The sequence below is a fragment of the Peromyscus leucopus genome, chromosome X (assembly GCF_004664715.2).
Source record: "Peromyscus leucopus breed LL Stock chromosome X, UCI_PerLeu_2.1, whole genome shotgun sequence".
Taxonomy (NCBI): domain Eukaryota; kingdom Metazoa; phylum Chordata; class Mammalia; order Rodentia; family Cricetidae; genus Peromyscus; species Peromyscus leucopus.
The window spans coordinates 136,327,962-136,340,819 of record NC_051083.1 but is presented as its reverse complement, the minus strand read 5'-3'; the positions used below and the strand labels follow the sequence as shown (position 1 = coordinate 136,340,819).

At 50.0% G+C, this 12,858-nt stretch overlaps 1 protein-coding gene across 6 annotated transcripts; it reads left to right on the top strand.

Moving 5' to 3' along the window:
• Window positions 1–2,093: 2,093 nt before the first annotated feature.
• On the top strand, window positions 2,094–12,037 carry Irak1 (interleukin 1 receptor associated kinase 1). Of its 6 annotated transcripts, none has more exons than XM_037199346.1 (15): window positions 2,227–2,416; window positions 2,494–2,661; window positions 2,982–3,113; window positions 3,227–3,330; window positions 3,518–3,706; window positions 3,847–4,019; window positions 4,395–4,509; window positions 5,300–5,418; window positions 5,839–6,046; window positions 6,436–6,501; window positions 7,877–8,113; window positions 8,540–8,921; window positions 9,374–9,523; window positions 9,817–9,900; window positions 10,601–12,037. In XM_037199346.1, the coding sequence occupies exons 1-15, from the start codon at window positions 2,281–2,283 to the stop codon at window positions 10,660–10,662; spliced, it is 2,325 nt and encodes a 774-aa protein (XP_037055241.1). In that variant the 5' UTR covers window positions 2,227–2,280; the 3' UTR covers window positions 10,663–12,037. The 6 variants fall into 6 exon arrangements, with proteins under 6 accessions (XP_028744369.1, XP_037055241.1, XP_037055243.1 ...); XM_028888535.2 differs by having other exon boundaries at window positions 2,228–2,416; window positions 3,955–4,019; XM_028888536.2 differs by lacking the exon at window positions 9,817–9,900 and having other exon boundaries at window positions 2,094–2,416; window positions 3,955–4,019.
• Window positions 12,038–12,858: the final 821 nt, after the last annotated feature.

The window sequence follows — 12,858 nt, the reverse complement described above, 5'->3', positions numbered from 1 at the left end:
ATGGAACAGCTACTGTGTGCCAGGCCTATACCAGACACTGATAGTCCCCAGTACATAAAAAGGACCAAATCCCTGCCCCTAGAGCTTAACATATGCACGCAATAATTTTGAGTACTGAATTTGGTGCATCTCGATAATGACTGACCCATGAGAAACCACTGGAGGCTCAGCATATGGTTGACCTCTTGAGTTGTTTGTTTGTTTGGCAGGGTCCAACTTGTAGTCTAGGCTGACCTGGATCGAGTGTGATGGGTGATCTGCCCCAGCCTCCCAAATGTTGGAATTACAGGTGTGAGGCACCATGCCCAGCTTTGTTTTATTTATGAGAGGGTCTCACTGTGTGGCTCTGGCTGGCCTGGAACCAAGCTGGCCTTGAATTACAGGAATGCACCACAACACCTAGTTTGACCTCATCTTGAGAGTGGCCAAAATGGCTGTGGTTTCAGAGAAGAGGCCAGAGTGGGAGCCAGCCATGGGCCTTGGGTAGACCTTTCTGGAAACATACTCTAAGTTTCTAAGAGGACAGGCTACTGAGAGGGAACTCTTACCAGTTAGGATTGATATGACAAGAGAGTCTGTTAGAGAAACTGGTCAGAAGAAAGCTGTTGCTTTACAAACATGCTTTCAGCTGGAGAAACAAGGAAGGCCAAGTTGCTGCCTATGGAAAAGTTCAGAGGTATAGAACTCCAGCAAGCTCAAGATGTGCCCAAGAGAAGAGTTAGGTGGGGTTTAGGAAGCTTTCCCCACAGCTTTTTATGCTCAATCTTGTCAAGAAGGGCTATAGCAGGGGTATATGCAAACTCAACTTCAGAGACAGAATAAGTGCTTTTTAGAAAATCTAACTAAAGAGGGGTTTTTTTTGGGGGGGGAGGGGGTTGGTCATGGTCTTGTATCCCTGGCTGACCTGGAACTCACTATTTAGACCAAGCCTCAAATTCACAGAGATCCACCTGCCATTGTTTCCAAGTGCTGGGATTAAAGGCGTGTACCACCAAGCCCAACATCAAGGAGTTCTTAATGGCTTAAGGCTGTTGTATGTAAGTTCAGGTGGGTGGGCAGAGGCTGGCTATGCCATCTTCCAAACAGCCATAAAGAGCTGGGACTCTATAGGAGGGCTATGGAACTTTGGGAAGGTCTTCTATAAGAAAGTGATTTGGTGATTTGTGCCCAAGAAAGACCACATGAGCAGTGAGCCCTATCAGAGCCACAAAGTTCATGCAGGTAAGTGGTATTGGCTAATGCTAAGAGTAGTGGACTCATGGGAAGAGGACTTCAGAGAATAGAGTGAGACCATGGGAAAGTAGTGTGCACTGAGGTGTAGGCCATAGAGTGACTAAAAAAGCCAAAGAAATCCCTGAATGGAGAACATTAGAGGAGTGGGCAAGAGACACTCCTGTGGCAAAACGGTCACAACAGGTGGTCAATTGCTCTAGAAAAGAGTAGGGGAAGCTGCTAGACTCTAGTGTCCTCATGAGGAGAAGTGCAAACTAAGCCAAAAGTGTGACAGAAAAAGGAAAGAGATGGCAAGAGCTGGACATCATGCACATGGTGACAGAGCAAGGCCCTGTTAAGAGACATAAATGTGTTGGCTGGCGAGCTAGTGAGGAGCCTGCACAAGCAGATACTGGGAAGATCTAACACTTGCCCAGCTGCAGGCACGTTCCTGGAGGCGGGGATGGGGGTGGAAGGGTGGGATCTAGCAAACAGGTGGTGACGTGGTGTGCGATCTTCAGACCATTCTCTGACCAGATGACTAGAGTCAGCCAGAGGGCCGTTTTGTGACCCACATTTGACCGTGTCCCACCAACATTTAAGCTGACTCTCCACTGCCCACCCCCAAATAAAGCCAAAAGGAGCCTCTCCGTGACTTTCACCAGGCTTGATATAAATTGCCTTTGTAGAACATCATATGTTTCCTATGCCCTTTGTCTCCACAACTGGAAGTCGTTCTTCATCCTGCTCAGCCCTATTCAGATGGTTCCCACTGCTGGAAGCCCACCCTTGTGTAGGACCACAGTCCTCGGTTCTTTCGCGGGGAACGCCCTCCTGCCTAGCATAGATCCTTTCCCGGGTCGAGGGCGGCGCGGGACGCCCCCGTGTGGCCGAAGGCCGCTGAGGGCAAGATGGCGGCGGTCCCGAGCGCCGCCTCTTCCGCCCTGCTGGGCGTCGCACGAGGCCGGCTTGAAGGGGAAGTGAGTCAGTGTCCGCGGACCCGGCCGGCTTAGGCCCGCGCCCGCCGAGGCCCCAAGAGGCCCCGGCCCGGCGGCGGCGGCGGCAGCCATGGCCGGGGGGCCGGGCCCCGGGGAGCCTGTGGTTCCCGGCGCCCAGCACTTCTTGTACGAGGTGCCACCCTGGGTTATGTGCCGCTTCTACAAAGTGATGGACGCCCTGGAGCCCGCCGACTGGTGCCAGTTCGGTGGGTGACGGCAGGCCGGCGTGGGGCAGGGGATCCGGGCTTCTGGCGCTAAAGCCTGACGTTCCCCCGCCCCGCAGCGGCCTTGATTGTGCGCGACCAGACAGAGCTGCGGCTGTGCGAGCGCGCCGAGCAGCGTACAGCTAGCGTCCTGTGGCCCTGGATCAACCGCAACGCGCGCGTGGCTGACCTCGTTCACATCCTCACGCACCTGCAGCTGCTGCGTGCGCGGGACATCATCACAGCCTGTGAGCGAGCGTGGCCCCAGGGACATTAGGGATGGGAACCCACGGGAGGTGACGGGTACAGAGCCTCCCGAGACAAGAAATCATATGGGAACCCCTCCCTACAGACACAGAGAGAGAGAGACAGAGAGAGAGAGAGAGAGAGAGACAGAGAGAGAGAGAGAGAGAGAGACAGAGACAGAGACAGAGAGAGAGAGACAGAGAGAGAGAGAGACAGACAGACAGAGAAACAGAGACAGACAGAGAGACAGACAGAGACAGACAGACAGACAGACAGAGACAGACCTGAGTCACAGTCCTCCTTTCCTTCCTTGTTATTCCAGGGCACCCTCCTGCCCCTGTTCTACCCCCAAGCACCGCTGCTCCAAGGCCCAGCAGCATCTCTGCAGGCTCCGAGGCTGAGGACTGGGGCCTCCAGAAACTGCAGTCCTCTTCCTCCACTTTCCTCTCCCCAGGTAAAAAGAACCTGGGTGTTGGGCTTGATAGGCCTGATGAAAAGGCCACCATGACTGTTAACATGGCTGTAGACTGCTACTGGCCTCTGCCTCTCACTGGCATCTTTCTGAAGCTTTTCCAGGCTCCCAGACCTATTCTGAGCTAGAGTTCCTCCCGGTTCCAGTCCCTGCTTCCTTCAAGCCACCACTGCCATCTTCAGCCCCTTCCTCTACCAAGGTAGGTGTCCTTTAACCCCCAGGGAAAATTCCAGACAAGGAGGAAGAAACTCAGCCTTTGGTGTACCACAGAACCCACAACAGCACAGCCAGGTCATCTGAGAGACAACCAGGGTTGAGGGGAGCTTGCAGCCTGGACCAAAGGGAATAGACAGGGTCCTCACCTGATCCATGGTCTCTTCCAACAGCCAAGCTCAGAGAGCCCAGTGTCTGGCCTCCAAAGGACACATCCCTCCCCATTTTGCTGGCCCTTCTGTGAGATTTCTCAAGGCACCTGCAACTTCTCTGAAGAGCTCAGGATTGGAGAGGGTGGTTTTGGGTGCGTGTACCGGGCAGTAATGAGAAATACCACATATGCTGTGAAGAGACTGAAGGAGGTAAGTGTAACAGTGGGGTAGCCACCTTGAAAACAATCCATTAATCCTTGTTTGCCCAGTTTCTCCCTCCATCCACCCTCACTTCTGCAGTCCCTTGCCTCCAGCCTCCCCAAGCAATTCCTTCAGTCCTCTGATTCCAGTTCAAGGACTCCAAGCCTTCCATTGTTATGGGCCTGGAAACAGCTGGCAAGCTTGGCTCATGCTGCCTACTTTCCCTGCCTCTTACCCCATCGTGTCTGGGGCTGCAGGAGGCTGACCTAGAGTGGACTGTGGTGAAACAGAGCTTCCTAACAGAGGTGGAGCAGCTGTCAAGGTGAGCCTTGGGGGTCCCTCCTGTCTGGGGGCAAAAGGAGAGGCCTTATCAGTCTCTAGGACTGCACAGCACAACACCTGGCTCCCTTGGGCCCTCAAGGCCTTGCCAGGCCCAGGTGAGGGAACATCAAAGGCTGCCCACCCAGCCTGGCCTAATGAAAAGAGAAGTAAAGAACTCAGACTCTGCCCAGTGGTGGTGGTGGTGGTGGCGCACGCCTTTAATCCCAGCACTCGGGAGGCAGTCAGGTGGATCTCTGTGAGTTCAAGGCCAGCCTGGGCTACAGAGTGAGATCCAGGACAACCAAGGCTACACAGACAAATCCTGTCTTGGAAAAACAACAACAGAAGAGAACTCAGACTCCACTCCTTGTAACAGGTTTCGTCACCCAAATATCGTAGACTTTGCTGGCTACTGTGCAGAAAGTGGCTTCTACTGCCTTGTTTATGGCTTCCTGCCCAATGGCTCCTTGGAGGATCAACTCCACCTTCAGGTAGTCCCAGCTGGTTTGTCTATGTCAGACAGGACCTGGGTTTCTGGCTCCCCCTCAAATTGAAGGTTTCTTTCTTCCTGTTTGTTTGTTTGTTTGTTTGTTTGTTTGAAACAATGCCTCACTACCCAGCCCAGGCTGGCCTCAAACTGGCAATTCTCCTGCCTCAACCATCTCTGTGCTAGAATTATGGGCATGTACCATTATACCCATCTTGGCCCTGGATTTTCCATACAACTCTTCCCTCTGGCCTCTTCCCAGCTGCTCCTCTAAAGACGGGTTTATTGGCTTTGTAAGCAGAATAGATATAGGATTTAGTCCACATAGCTTTTGAGGAATGGGGATTAGTAGAGACAAACTGTCTAACTGAACCCTAGGTTGAGCCATGCCTGAGTGTCATACTCACAAGCCACCGTACATACAGGGCAAGAGCTTCCTTACTTCTCAGTTAAGCTGTGTTAGGGAAGGGTAGGGAGAAGGGCATCAGTACTTTCTGTGCACTCAGGTAAACCCAAACCCTTTGGATTCTGCCCTGAGTGCTGAGAAATATTCCCTAGCTATTATTCCAGCTGTAGAATGCTTGCCAAAGCCTTGGGAATAGTTTTGGTTACCACTTGCTCATGAATTAGGTCATGGACAGTCTTGTTCCTCATTCTCCAGAAAGGAAAACTGAGGCTCAGAGAATAAAGTGGATAGCTTGCTCCAAGCCACAGAGCAACAGGTGAGGGGAAGGTTGGGAATCAAAGAACAGATGCCCCCAGCTGCCCCTGTGCCTCCATCTTTGTCACTCCAGACCCAGGCCTGCTCCCCGCTCTCCTGGCCTCAACGACTGGACATTCTTCTGGGCACAGCCCGGGCTATTCAGTTTTTACATCAGGACAGCCCCAGCCTCATCCATGGAGACATCAAGAGGTGAGGAGGGGCTCAGAAGAACTGTAGGTATAGCTAGGAGAACAGTGACCCCTGCTCAATGAGCAGTCCTATTCTGAGTGCTCTCTGAGATTTGAGAGTCCTCCTGCCCAGTCCTGTGGATATGGGGACAAACGCTGCCTGAGACCTCAGAGCTGAGAGTACTTAGGGCTCTGAGCACCCCTGCATGGTGCAGGTATGGAAATGAAGCCAGTAATAGGCCTCAGTTGTGAGCAGAAGCCAAACTATGTGCTGGGACCCTGGGACAGCTAGCCCTCAGACAGCTGGGATGCAGTGTCAGCCACTTTCCATATTCAGTATGCCAGGCTGGTAGCCTTTAGTTTAGTTTATCAAGGCCACTCAGGTATGGGGACAGAGAAGGCTAGGACCATCCTAAATTGGTGCCATTCTTCTCTCTCCAAGTTCTAATGTGCTTCTGGATGAAAGACTGATGCCCAAGCTGGGAGACTTTGGCCTGGCTCGTTTCAGCCGCTTTGCAGGGGCCAAGCCAAGCCAGAGCAGTACTGTAGCCCGGACTTGCACAGTACGGGGTACCCTCGCCTACCTGCCTGAGGAGTACATCAAGACAGGCCGGCTGGCTGTGGACACAGATACCTTCAGCTTTGGGGTGGTGAGCCACCAGCCCTTCTGTTGGCTTGGGGAGGGAAAATCACCAGTAAGTAAAGGCAGAAAAGCCTAGAGAATTCTAGGCTTAGGTCAGTGAGAAGCTAGCATAACTTTGGCCCCAGGGCCTACCCTGCCTCATACAGCTCCCTCCTCCCTTGCACTAAATTGTGTTTGTAATTTTGCATCCTTTTGCTTCATATAGCCACTCTTAATTGCTTAAGCATTGGTCCTATAACATAACTCTGTTCTTGCTAGGAGGTAGTCTTTACCTGCCTGTCCCAGGGCTGCTCTCCTATCAGTCCTAATCCATTCCCCACTCTACAGTCCTCTTTTCTGCACATAATACCTCCCTGCTAAGACCTAGGGTGATGCTCTCCATCCCACCCTCTCTAGGTAATACTGGAGACCCTTGCTGGCCAGAGGGCTGTGAGGACACAAGGTACCAGGACCAAGTATCTGGTGAGACTCCTGAGGTGGTGCATGGAGGGAGAGATGGAGGGAGGGAGAGAGGGACAGCAGCAACCAGTGGGTACAGCCCCAGAGGGTGGAATGCTACACATCCTTTGCAGTGCCCCACAGTAGCCTGCCATTGCTGGCTCATCTTTGGAAGTGGGTGAGTCTCCAAGCAGTTTCTTTTACCTTGCTTGGAAAAACCTGTCTTTCTTCTGTACATGGGCCTTGGGGTTAGGGATATAACCTCAGAGGTAGAGTGATTACCTTATTGCAAGGCCCTGGGTTCCATCCCCATCAAAGGCAGGGGGGGGAACCTTAACAGGTTCCCCCTCTGCCCTGGGCTGGGGACAAAGAAAGGGACATTCCTGATACCCTAGGACCAAAGCTGCAGTGGAACTCAGAAAAGGCAGGGCCTAGGAAAGGCAATGGGAAAGAGTTAGTCAGGCTTTTGTACACATAGCTCCAAGCTATCCTGACCCATACTCCTACATTCCTGTCTGCCTTGCTGTGCACTGTGATGAGGCTAAGAAATAAGAGACTTAAAGCCTAGCATATGAGCACATGCTTTTAGTCCCAACATTCAAGAGTCTGAGGCAGGAGGATTTCTGGGAGCTGGAGCTATATAGCAAGACCCTCTATCAAAAACAACACAATTAGTTGATTATGGTGGCACATGCCTATAATCCTAGTACTTGCGAGGCAGAAGCAAGAGGATCAGGAATTCAAAGTTATCCTCAGTTATATAGTAAGTTCAAGACTAGTCTGAGCTACATGGGACCCTGTCTCAGATAAACAAACATACAAAGAAGAGACAAGAAACCTGGGTTTTAGTCACATCTTGATAGTGGCCATGGATCAAAGTCTGCTTTTCATTGAGCCTCAGGTTCCCATATAGAAAACAGACACTAACACATAAACACTGTGGACCCAGAACATGCTTGGCTAATGCTGGGTCTTCACCTTTTACAAAGTTGTACATCTCCCATTGCTTCTCTTAGATGGGTCTATTTTTGTCCACTGTTGGGCTCAGCAGAGGATTTAACCCAACCAACAAACTATGAACCAGACTGTACCCATACCTCCTTCCTTTAATCTTCTGCATCCATTAACACACCCTAGCTCAAATGCCATTTCTCAGGCCCTATGGGCCTAGCTAACAGACTAATAAGTTTGTTGGCATCTGTTTCCCCCACTGCAATGGAATGTCAGGTCTGTAAAACAAGGCCCAGAGTGTTTGGTTTGCTGCTGTTTTCAGTAAATCCCCAGACAGCATTGGACACACAGTGGGTGTTTAATGAACCCAGTGAAAAAAGACCATAGGAATGAATGGCAGTGGTCTGGAAGATTTGGCAAAGCCATGCTCACAGTATTTGTCCTACAGAAAGACCTGATTGAAGATGAGGCTGAAGAGGTTGGAGTGGCCCTGAAAAGCACCCACCCCACTCTACAGGTGGGTGTGGCCACAGATGCTTGGGCTGCTCCAATCGCTGCCCAGATCTACAAGAAGCACCTGGACTCCAGACCTGGACCCTGCCCACCACAATTGGGCCTGGCCCTGGCTCAACTAGCTTGTTGCTGCATGCACCGTCGGGCCAAGAAGAGGCCCCCCATGACCCAGGTAGCCCTGGTGAAGCCAGCTATCAATGGAGACATAGTGGCCAGAAAGAAACCTCAGATTCTTATGCTGCTTGATAGCACAAGCTACACTGCCTGATCTCTTTCCAGAGGCAAAACTCCCAACATTCCTTGCTTGCCCTCTGGCTCTGTTTTACTCTGCAGAACTAAGTGGTGAAGGGCTGCTGCTTTGCTGGATGGGGCTCAGATCCCAGTCACAGGTAGAAGGAAAGGGCTCTTGCCTCATGGGGGTGCTGTGCCACTACCTTTGTCTTTTTCTCTTACTTTGTACGTCTTATTCTGAACACAGGCAAGTCTAAGACAACCTGAAGCAGCTCTGTAGTTTGACCACAGGGTGTCACATCTGGGCTGCCCTGCCCAACTAGGAGCCCCAGCTCTGCCCATTCTGAGAGCCTCTCTCTCCACACAGGTGTACAAGAGGCTAGAGGGGCTACAGGCAGGGCCTCCTTGGGAGCTAGAGGTTGCTGGCCATGGCCCCCCTTCCCCACAGGAGAACTCCTACATGTCCACCACTGGCTGTGTCCAGAGTGGGGGTGAACCATGGCAGCCTCTGGTCGTGCCCACAAGAGCCCCAGACCAAACTGCCCAGCAACTCCAGAAAAGCCCCAACCAGCCAGTGGAGAGTGATGATAGTGTTCCCGGCCTCTCTGCTGCCCTGCACTCTTGGCACTTGACTCCAGATTGCCACCCAAGCCCATCATCCTTCGGGGAGGCTGGCTGTACCCAGGGGAGCACCACTAGAGAATCAAGTTTGAGGAGTGGCCCAGGCTTCTGGCCCACAACCATGGAAGGTAACTCTGGGGATGGGTATTCAGAGGTGGGACAAGGATCTCCTTTGATAATAACCTATTTATTCCCCACCCATGTCTTCTGGGCAGAGGGATCTAGGGCCAAATGTTTGACCCACTGTGTCCTTAGCAAGCTCAAGGTCATGGAAAGGGCCACAGAAAGTGGCTTGGTACTATCTTTTTTCCCCTCCCTGGGCCATCCTCCCCACATGGGTGAAAAGAACTAGGAACTCCCTTCTTAGCCCTTCTCCCCACCCCATGCCTGAAGTAAAAAAGGCTCTGCCCAGGCAGCATGGGAGCCTCATCTGTAGTGTGATTCCCCCTCCCAGCCTGCGCCTCTGTGGAATTCTGCCCTGCAGCCAACATCACTGGCAGTGGGGCCTAGGAAGACTCTGGAGGCTAGAGCATCACTTAGGGTTGTCAGGGACAACTAAGAGGTTTCTGTCTCTGCCCAGGCACATCCATGAGCAGCTCCTCCTCACTGTCATCAGAGCCACCACAGATCATCATCAACCCAGCCCGACAGAAGATGGTACAGAAGCTGGCCCTGTATGAGGAAGGAGTCTTGGATAGCCTGCAGCTGCTGTCATCAGGCTCTTTCCCAGGTACCTGGTGAAACCCCAGCTCTGATTCCTAGAGTGGGCCCCCAGAAGAGCCTCCCACCTCTGTCATACATACATGTACATAAGCTCATACACTACAGCTCCAGGACACACAGGCATACTTCCTTGTGCCAACCCTAAACAGCAGAACATTTGTTCTGGCAGCACAATTAAGGTCCCCACTCTCCAAGAATGTAGGAAAGGCAGGCCATTCCCTCTAATGGTGGTTGGCAACCAGCTTGCACTCAACATCTGTCGAGAGATACCTGACTCCATTCCTTACTCCACACCAACAGCACATTCCTTCCATCTGAGAGTACCAGTCTCCTCCCTCATGCTCCCAGAAAATGTGAAGTCCCAGCAGGAATTTTCCACTCCAGGTACTATATGAAAAGCTGCTATTTAGAAAAAGCCTTACCTGGGCATGATAGTGTGCCTGTAAAGGTCATCCTTGGCTACATAGAAAGTTTGAGGCCAGGCCAGGATATACGAGACCTTGTCTCAATAAAACAAACTAGCAGGCTGGAGAGATTCTTCAGTGGGTTAAGGACATGTACCACTTTTACAGATGACCTGGCTTCAGTCTCCAGAATTCACATTAGGTAGTTCGCAACCACTTATAACTCCAGTCCCAGGGTATCTCAGTCCCTCTTCTGGCCTCCACAGACACCTGTGTACATATGGTACACATAAAATTCACTCAGACACACAAACACATACACACATATAGAAATAAATATCTTATTTTCAAAAAGCGAACTAACAAAACAAAACAAAACAAAACAAAAAAAAACAACTTGGTTCCAAAGAGTACCCTGAGCTGGGCAGTAGTGACTCACACCTTTAATCCTAGCACTTGGTAGGTGCAGGTGGATCTCTGTGAATTTGAGGCCAGCCTGGTCTACACAGTGAGTTCCAGGACAGCCAGGGCTACACAGAGAAACCCTGTCTCAGACAAAAACAAACAGAAAAAAAAAAGAGTGCCCTGTAAGTTCTGTAGTCATGGTTTAGCCTTCAAAGCCAGGGCGTTTGAAAGACAAATTGTCCCCAACTTGCTAAGAGGTATTTTCTCTTCCATAGGCTTGGATTTAGAACCTAAAAACAGACAGGGGCCTGAAGAAAGTGACGAATTTCAGAGCTGATTTATTCACCCAGGCAAATCCCTCAGACTCAGATGTCAAAGTTCTCATGGTTGGAAGTTCTCATGATGTGCAACCTCCTCAGTAGCCCAAAGGCATCAGGTGTGGGGCCTACCCTGGCGAAGGAGAAAGAGTGGTGGACCTGCTGTTCTCAGGGTGTGAGCACATGCAGGGCCAACTGAAGAGTCTGCTAGACGCTGATAGGGCAGGCCATCTCAGGCCAGCATTTGGGAGCAAGGCAAGCAGAACACCTAAAGGGTGGAGTAGTACATGACAGAAGACTACTAGTTACACAGGCCCCATGGAGGCAAGTGGGGCTATTTGTATGGTGGGAGCTGGCTCCCTTGAGAGCTAGACAAGGTATCTGCAGCCTAGGCCTGCAATAACTGTTAGTCCATCCCTCTGAACTTCCCTAGAGCCCGAAGAGAAAGTAGCTATTGTGCTTGTAAATTGCAAAAATGAGTGTCTTACAGTTCAGTCCACTAGCTGGAAGTGAGCACTCTGAGGTTCTCCCAAGAGTCCAGTAGAACCTGCTCCCAATCTTGGGTGGGTATGTGCAGGCCTTACCACATACCTGTGAGCTGGTTTCATGTGATTGCCTACTAGGCAGACTATCCCAAGACCCTGCAGATGAGCTGTGGATGCCCCAAGATTGAGCTGTAGACCAAGGTACTGATTGTGGCAGAAAGGTCTAGCAAAGCCAAGCTTTGTGGTACCCAGACAGTGAGAAGCCCAAAAATCAGAAACTGAGAGCAAAGCAGAAATTATTTGAAGAGGGAGGAAGGCTCCATTTTGAGAAGCAAGTTTTTGTGTCACCAAGTGTCTTCAGAAGTAACCCAGGGTTATAGCCCAGGCTTACAGTGATTCTATGTTCGAGTCACAAGTCACACTACATGCCCCTGTGAAGCACTGGTAACATCCAGTTTGTCCTTGAATAATAAAAGTGTGCATTTCACTGTCTGGTTAAACTTGTAGTTTGTTGCACTAAAAGCTTTGTGCTTTTCTAATTCTTTGGTTCTTGGGTATCCAGCCAAAACTCAGGCCCCCAGCAGCTTTTCCATTCTCTTGCCACATCCAGACTAAGGATAGATCCCCAGTGCTGCTACCCTTGCTTTCATGTGCCATTAAGTTTTTTCTCATAGATATTAATGCTATTAGAAATGGTATTAATGCTATTAGAAATGAAACTTTCATGTCCTAATTATTCATCAATTATATATAGAAATATAATTAAGTTTTGCCTCTGATCTTTATTCTGTGACCATACTTAAATGCACTTACTAGTTCCACTTGTTTGGGAATGACTATTCTGGGATCGAGTGTATACAATCTTCCCATCTAAAAATAAAGACAATTTTACTTCTTCTTTGCCAATCTATATGATTTTTAGTTTTCTTTTCTTTGTAGACAAGATCTCACTATGTAGTCCTGACTGTCCTGGATTTCGATATGTGGACCAGGCTGGCCTCAAACTCAGGTGATCTGCTGCAAGCCACAGGAAAATGTAATGGAATTCAGCTACTATCACAAAAGCTACTACTTGGAAAAGTCAAGGACTTGTCCAAAGGTCAAGCCATGCCTTAAGAAGTCTTGGTGATATTTTAGCTTTTATATATATTATATATATTAGCTGGTTCCTACAGTGATTTTCTTGTAATGCTATATGAGTGATTCCAAGAACTCCTAACAGTGTATTTATCTAAAATACCTATAAAGCATCCAAGGCCAAACAATCTCCTGAACTAAGGTGGAAATGACGCCTGCTCCCTATGTCAGATGAATAGCTTTATTTCTTGTGCTGAGACCCTCCTTTCCTATTACTAACACTATAGACTCCTAACTTCTTACCTAACCACTTCTAGGAATGTAGACTGAGCACACAGATCCCCTTCTTGATATACTAACCAATCATTAGCTCTCAGTTGACCTCCTCCTTTAACCATTCCCTTTTTGGGGGGTTGTAAAAGAAAGCCTGACATGTCACTGCCTGAGGAAAATTCTTACCTGCCTTTATGATCCTGTAGGAATTCAAGCCTGGTGACCTGGCTGGAGGGGGAGGATTGCTATTGCTTGGGTTTAAAACTGAATACCCTAGAGACTTAAGGAGAACTGAGGGGTATATAAGAGGATTATTAGATATAGAACTTGAGGACGAGACAGAGAAGAGAAAAGAGAATGGAGGAACTAGATGGGTAAGAG

Coding starts and splice junctions, on each gene's coding strand:
- Irak1 (XM_037199346.1), top strand. CDS start 2,281: ATGGCCGGGGGGCCGGGCCCCGGGGAGCCTGTGGTTCCCGGCGCCCAG. Junction 5,419..5,838: donor ATCCATGGAGACATCAAGAG/GTGAGGAGGGGC, acceptor TCTCTCTCCAAG/TTCTAATGTGCTTCTGGATG. Junction 8,922..9,373: donor CTGGCCCACAACCATGGAAG/GTAACTCTGGGG, acceptor GTCTCTGCCCAG/GCACATCCATGAGCAGCTCC.